Genomic DNA, 7,426 nt, shown 5'->3' with positions numbered 1-7,426 from the left:
TTAACCAGGTAATTTAGCTATTAATTTGCAAAAATATATTTTACATTGTTAAGTGAAAAAGTCATTTTTTTATTCAGATTGACAGCTGACTGCACGATCCTGTATATAGCAATAAGGTAAGAAACAATATATGCAGTGTTATATTTGTTTTAAATGTTGCAATGGTTTTGCGGCTCCCAGTTTATTTTTTCCTTCGGAAACGGGTCCAAGTGGCTCTTTATGTCTTAAAGGTTGCAGACCCCTGCCCTACACAAAGGGCTCAGTATCTGGCACGTTTCCAAGCGTAGCGCTGGCTGACAGTCACAACTGGTGTATTCATGACCCTGAAAATCCTACTCCGTAAGTTACATTCTTGCCAATGCGAGAAGCCGTTCAACGAGACACCATGACAATTGTTTTTTTTGGGCGGTGGATGAGGACAGAATGTCAGCTTCCAACGAGCCTTGCAACACGGAGAAGACTACGTGGGCATTTGAAACGAAAGAGCTTGCGTCTTGTGACAATTTGAAATTTATTTAAAAAAATCTTAAGAGTCCCATAAGTGCACACTGTATTTGCACCATCTTGAAATGGATATCCTCGACCAATTAGGAAATAAAACAAATCATCTCCAGTGATCTGATGGACTTGCCATGATTCAAGTTGAGAATAATTTCAGCCATCAATGATATTCGTGTTCAGGTTTTAATCTCACTTTCATTTTCTGTTTTGTTAGTAAAATTTAGCTGGCTTCATTAGGCAAAATGTAAAGTATACTTACATATACTTGGGTTAAAACATCAGTTCTTTAACACACATGTCTTATGCTTGTATCATGAGTGGAAGAATGGATATTAACCAATGCAGTGTTGTATACCTACTGATACGTGTATCTATTGCATGACAAGGGCCAGCCCAAACAGATCTGTAATTGTATATTTTATTCTACTCCAAAGATTAATATTAGAAAACCCTCCTAAACAAGTCTGTTATGGAAGCATCCTGGTTAAAGATCATGCAATAAGCAGTACCGTTTATTTTCAAATGAATACCACAGTACTTATAAAAAAAATTGTTACTAAATAACCTGCTTGGACAGGACACGTTGATTGCTGTTGGTCAAGGCTAACAACACTGGTGGCTAACAACACAGTGGCAGCCAATAGAGTGAACACATCCAAGAAAACGTCCTCCGCACTGGAGATGAAATTAGCTCGTGTGTAGGAGCTAGCTGGGGACTATCGCACCGCAAGACCACGAGGAAGCCTTCATCCATCCAGCAGTGGTTAGATCATGGCTAAGCATGATGATGAATCAATCGCCACAAACCAAACTGCACCGATGAATTCAAAGGAGGCTTTTTTATACGGATCGCTTGTGGAGTTTGGGTGATCACAAAACAACCCTTTTCACAAGGGTGCAGTAGGTTTTTGTCATTGTGCCGTATAGCTTTCTAATTTGCTCCTCAGGAACTCGATAATTCCTGAAGATCCCAGCACATGGAATTAAACGTCAAACGTCATGCTTAACAACACGCCATACAAACCAATGACACATCAGAGAGCTATGTGGTGTAGTAATTAACTGTAGTAGGAAAATAATTATAACCAGGCCAGAGCCCAGTGAGACTAACAGTATCCTTATCAAGGGAGACCGTCGTCATGCAGACAAGCACAGCAATACAAAAGAGAGCAATACAAAACTATTGAAATTAAACAAAAATTGTTTAGAAATTAACATTTGCAAAAACATAAAACCGTCGGCAAATACATAAACTAAGACATACAAATAAGAAACTAATTAATGATAATCTTTAAATGTGATACAGTATATGTAATGAAAAATGCACACGTAGAAGGGGATAACACTCAAATGTCCACACAGAAAGGTTCATGAACCCACTTGCTGTAATGCCATTTCCTGGCTACCCATCTCAGCGCAGAGGGGTTTTAGGAGTCTCTGCCTCCCGAAGGAGGGAACCCCCCCCCACCACAAGCCACCACCACACTGGACAATGCCGATGCCAAGCCCCGTTCATTACCTCCCATGCAGCAGCACATGGCAGCAGAAATGAGACTTGTTTTCCCAGACAACTATTTTTGCGTTGTCCAATTAGTCGAGTACTCCCACCGATAATCTGCAGATTAATCGATTGCTTGAATAATTGATAGCACATACTCTTTGTTTTTTTCGGTAAAGTCACGTAGGTAAAAAATATAATAAATAAAATCACGACGTTTCGGAGGCAACACAAGCTTCTGTCTTCAGGTGGCACCGTCACAGCAACATTACTGTATCTCGTGATTTTATTTATTTAAATTTTATTTTTTACCTACCTTACCCTTGCAGTCACGAAAACTTCAAATCTAGAATTGATAGCACCTTTCCCACCTGTTGCAGGGGTTCACGGTAAGAGCCCAGCGACAACCCCGGTTCATACTGCGGGAGCGTTAAAACAAATATACGCACTGCACGCTTTACAGTGGAATTCAAGGATTCCGTGACATTTTCGGAAACAGGAGGCTATGTGCACTGGCGTCACGGTCCAAATTTGTCAAATTCGAAAATAACTCGGAAATTATCTATGTGGGTAATGCAACATCGCACAATCACACCTTTCCCACTCTGCAGACTCCTATTTTAAGAAACATAGCACCTTCGTGCCAACCTTGAACTGTAGGACAGGTGCAAATACGAAATGTACGTCCTAATGTTACGGGTGCTTTCATGACAACCTTTTACTAGGACAGGGACCGGCAACCCGCGGCTCTGCAGCCGCATGCGGCTCTCTTTAAGGACCGCTTTGTGACGTTATTTATTAAGGACCGCGTCTCGTAGTCACGTGCATTGCGGGACTTGACATATTGATTCTAGATTTGAAGCTTTCGTGACTGCAAGGATTCATACTCTTAGGTTTTTTCGGTAAAGTCACGCGACTATACCGAAATAACCTAAGAGTTTGACACATTGAGTTTTTACTACCGAATTCGAAACAAAACAAAAAATATCTTCCCGTTATTGTTTGCCGACCCCTGCACTAGGACACTTGTGCGAGTTACCAAAAATGTAATTGCGTCAGAACTATGTGACGACGGCATCTTCGGCACAGTCCGACTTGACTACTTCTTTTTTTTGCTCTCCTTCTTCAGCTTCTTGCCCTGGAGGTGGCGGCTCGCGCGAGGTGGCTCAGCCTCGGCAGGAGTTGAGGAGCCCGGCGAGGCATGTCCCTGCTCCGCCGCTGCCGTCGCTGCCGCCTTGTCAGGCAGCATCACGACGGCCAGAATGCACAGCAGCTGGAACACGGCGCCCAGGAAGAGGCCGTGGTTCAGCAGTCGCTCAAAGAGGCTCAGCTCCGGGACGTCTGGGGCCAACAGCTCACCGATGGTGGCCATTGTCACGGCGGTGAATGGGAGCTGAGGAAGAGAGGATTGTTCAAGATGCTGCGCCGGTTGGGTGGAAGGAATCGATCTGTAGCCCTTGTGATGTTCTGCAAGGTCACCTGGGTTTGTCTGTATTCGCCTGTCATAAAAAGGAGAGGCAACATTTAACCAAAAAATTGCACGTTTTAAGACAAACTTCTCCTTTTTTGTTGCCCACACAATGCACGAGCTTGATACGCGGTGGTTTGGCTGCTGCAGCTCCTTACAATTAAAATGTTCCTCCCTTTATCACTGCTCATCCTACATAATACACGAGCATAATATGACTTTGAGACCCCCCCCCCACCACCTACACATTCCACAAGGAGTGACTAATCCCATATCTGCATTTTCCATCAATATGCTTAATTTCGGTGTTGATATGTAAACTCCTTTGTCAAGGCGCTCTCCTCCCCCGACCCAGCTTAAATATACGCTGCCAAGTTTGGCGATGTTCATTGGGACGCTGTCTTTCTGACAGCTCTGTTTCTTCACCTGAGGACGGCTGCTTGTGTTGTGGCCGAAACGTCGTGAGAATTTGTATTTTATTATATTTCATTTTTATCATTTTATTATTTCCCTTCTACGTGACTTCACCGAAAGAACCAAGAAGATTTAGAAAGTAACAAGCACGAAAGAGACAACTGCAAATAGTCCCACAAAATGCAACGTTGGTTCGACAGAAGTGATTAAGTGCCAAACATTTTAAAGTAAACATTTTTTAAAAATTCACAAGCTTTTCATTCGTCTTGGTATCGATGGCCCAATTTCAATTATAGGTTAAAGAAACACCGTGGCGTACCGTAGTTTGGGGAAATATTTTATTTCTCCACGTCTCTCTCAAGGCAATCTCTCTTTGTGTCACTGTGTATGTATACTCTCCGTGTTGCTGTGAAAGGCTTCATGAATGTATCTGAATTGTATCTGTATCTGTCTATATGTCGACATCTTTCCATGCGGATGTGTCTTTCTAATATTGTCTCGGTGTCTTTGATGTTTCCACGTCTTTGTTTCTGCTTGTGTGCCCATGTCTCTACGTCTGTCTATCTCCGCCTTAGTCCATTGGCCAGAGCAGACATTGACACAACGTAACGTCGAAAATTGCAGTTATACGTACTTATTAATATAGCTAATAAGGGCAAATTATATTATATTCTTGGTTCTTTCGGTAAAGTCACGTAGAAGGGAAATAATAAAACATAAAAAACAATAAAATTGTCACGACCTTTCGACTGCAACACAATCAATCATCATCAGGTGTGAAATCCACAGCAAGAATTTTGTTAAAAAGTGGCGTTTTTTTCCTTCAAATTTTCTTGCTGTGGATTTCACACCTCATGATGATTGCTTGTGTTGCAGTCTAAAGGTCGTGAGAATGTTATTGTTTTATATGTTTTATTATTTCCCTTCTATATGAGTCCCTGCAGTCACGAAAGCTTTAAATCAAAAGGGTAAATTACTTGATAACACACACACACATTTCAAACGGTTATCACGTACTCTTTGGTTCTTTCGGTAAAGTCACGTTGGTATAAAATAAAACATCACGTCATTCACTATTATTGCCCACAACTAAATTGGAGCCACTAAAATGATGCAAACGCAGGTCAGACGTCTGTCTGGACTCACGGGATCCTTAATCTTTGGTTTTTTCGGTAAAGTCACGTAGGTAAAGAAATAAAATACAAATAAATCTCGATTTAAATATTTCGTGACTGCAGGAATTCATCTTCTTGGTTCTTTCAGTAAAGTCACGTAGAAGGGAAATAATAAAAAATAAGAATTGTATTTTATGTTTTATTTTTATTATTTCCCTTCTACGTGACTTTACAGTCACGAAAACTTCAAATCAATAATCACGAGGTCCTCTCTATTGGGAGCGGTGGCGCAACGGTTAGCGCGCTCGCTACGCTACGAACCTGACGGACCCCGAGTTCGATTCCCGCTCACGGCCAACACCGCTGACGATCCTATAAACCGCTCCTCCCCCCCTAGGTAGACTCGGCCTCAATTGAGTATCTGGCGCGACGCGTAAACATCCCCACGAGCGAGACAAAGTTGGGGCCGGGCGTGATTGTTGTTACCGACCCTCTCGTGTGTCGTGCCGACCTTCACAGACACCTACCCTCTAACAGCACTTGCCCCAACAGTTCCTCGAAGGCTACCCGGGGGATCTTTGCCTCTTGCTTCGTGCCACAACCCCCCAGATTTGCTCCCGGGCCTCCGTGCCCCGGGAAGGCCGCGCAGAATCTCCCGCAAATTGCCGAACGCCCTTGATTGATAACAGCCACGTGGATCACCGTCTGCGTAGTAGTAGGAGGAGGTGGTGGTGATGGTGGGAAGACTCTTCTCTGTGATGGCGAAGAGGAGAGGAAAGGAGAGAGAGGCGGGAGAGGAGATGAAAAGCAGCACCATCGGCACTGTACCAAGACCAGCTGATGACCGATTCCGATTCCTGCTTAATCGTGTATCGATTCGGTCACGCGATGCGATTCACCATAATTTTTGAAATATATGAATCGATAATTTTTTATTTTAAACTATTCCTGTCTAGTTCGTGCTATTCTAGATTTGTTTTGGGGTTTCATTCCATTTGCCCGTGTGTGACGTTAGCATGGAATTTGCATGTAGAGTTGTCGACTGTATCGCCTGCAAGTAATCGATTACTACGATCGATGCAAGTGAATCGTCAGCGTCAGAGTCGTTGTTAAGTGATTACAGTATTACTTTAGAACTTCACGATTGTTTAAGGGATCGTTAACTACCCTGGTGGTTACTGGGCACGTTACTACGTCTCGCAATAAATAATTACCTTAAACATTAATCGGTTCTGTCCTGCCGATTCAAATCTAGTTCGGTATTTACAGATCCAATAATTCGATTCGGTACGTGTCTATGTTGTATTCCCCTATATGCTCCGAATCAATTAAATTTTTCTCCCCTTGAATTAAAAATGCTCATATTTAAACACGCGTGTTTAGAACTTGCATCAGTTGTGAATAAAAGACTGGCGCACACACGATTTGTTAGCGACAATCGTGAGTGCGTGGAAACATCGATTTTAATCGATAGGTGATACCGATCGCATACCTGTCAACCCCCTTATCAGTGCTGCCTATTATCACCCCGTGCCCTTATAAATCTCAACGTTCATCCTTCAAGTTCAAGTTCATTTATTAGGTATAGCCCTGTGAGCCATTCGGCTCTTGAATCGGGTGCAACCGCAACAAACAAAAAACAAAAACATGAACAAAAAACATCTTAAAGTGAATATGTGACTAAGTGCAAACATAAAATCCAAGAAAAGACAGCAAAATATTGCAGAAAAAAACACCGTAACCCAACGCTGTGTGCAAAAATCCCACTGGGATGCAAGTCAAACAACAACAACAACCACAAGACAACTTAGATTAAGGCCATCAGTCTAACTCTGTACTACAACAAACAAACATGGCTAAACCAAACTACAAAGTCCCATCACAAGGGAGAAACACAAATAGACAATGTTGTTGTTGTTACCCGTAATAAAACGGCTGTACGCAGTATGGACGTGAATTAACTAATTTCCTGTACAAGAATACGGGGTAAATCGTATGGGTTGACAGCTTTGCTCTATCTATGGGTCTCTATGGGTCTCTAATAGAGAGAGAGACCCATAGAGACTCCCATAGAGACGCTCTATGGGTCTCTGTATCTACGTGGGTCTCTGTGGGTATCTATGTATCTATAGGTCTCTATCCATCTCTATGGATCTCGATGGGTCTCTGTCTATAATTAATCATACCTGTCAACCCCTTATCATTGCTGCCTACCTTATTACAGACCAATTTAGACCTTCTTGGTATGGACCTGAAAACTCAATTTTCCTGTACAGTAATACGGGGTAAACCGTATGGGTTAACAGCTATGGAATTGTATCGATTATTTGATTGACATGCGTGCATGGCGGTTGCCATGGTCACTTTTCTCGCAGTTCCACTGACCCAGACTCCACTAAACACGATTTTTTTTACTAAATTATACCTTTC

The 7,426-nt window shown here is 42.5% G+C and overlaps 1 protein-coding gene across 1 annotated transcript; it reads right to left on the bottom strand.

Annotated features, from left to right (window-relative positions):
• Nucleotides 1–250: 250 nt before the first annotated feature.
• Nucleotides 251–5,853, bottom strand: MANBAL (mannosidase beta like). The gene is made up of 3 exons (XM_078873259.1): nucleotides 5,699–5,853; nucleotides 3,479–3,498; nucleotides 251–3,392 (listed from the first exon to the last, which is right to left on the bottom strand). Exons 1-3 carry the CDS (start codon nucleotides 5,811–5,813, stop codon nucleotides 3,099–3,101), a joined length of 429 nt encoding a protein of 142 aa, XP_078729385.1. The 5' UTR covers nucleotides 5,814–5,853; the 3' UTR covers nucleotides 251–3,098.
• Between the last annotated feature and the right edge of the window lie 1,573 nt (nucleotides 5,854–7,426).

This window comes from Lampetra fluviatilis, chromosome 36 (assembly GCF_964198595.1).
Source record: "Lampetra fluviatilis chromosome 36, kcLamFluv1.1, whole genome shotgun sequence".
NCBI classification, from domain to species: domain Eukaryota; kingdom Metazoa; phylum Chordata; class Hyperoartia; order Petromyzontiformes; family Petromyzontidae; genus Lampetra; species Lampetra fluviatilis.
This window is presented reverse-complemented; position numbering and strand designations above follow the sequence as displayed.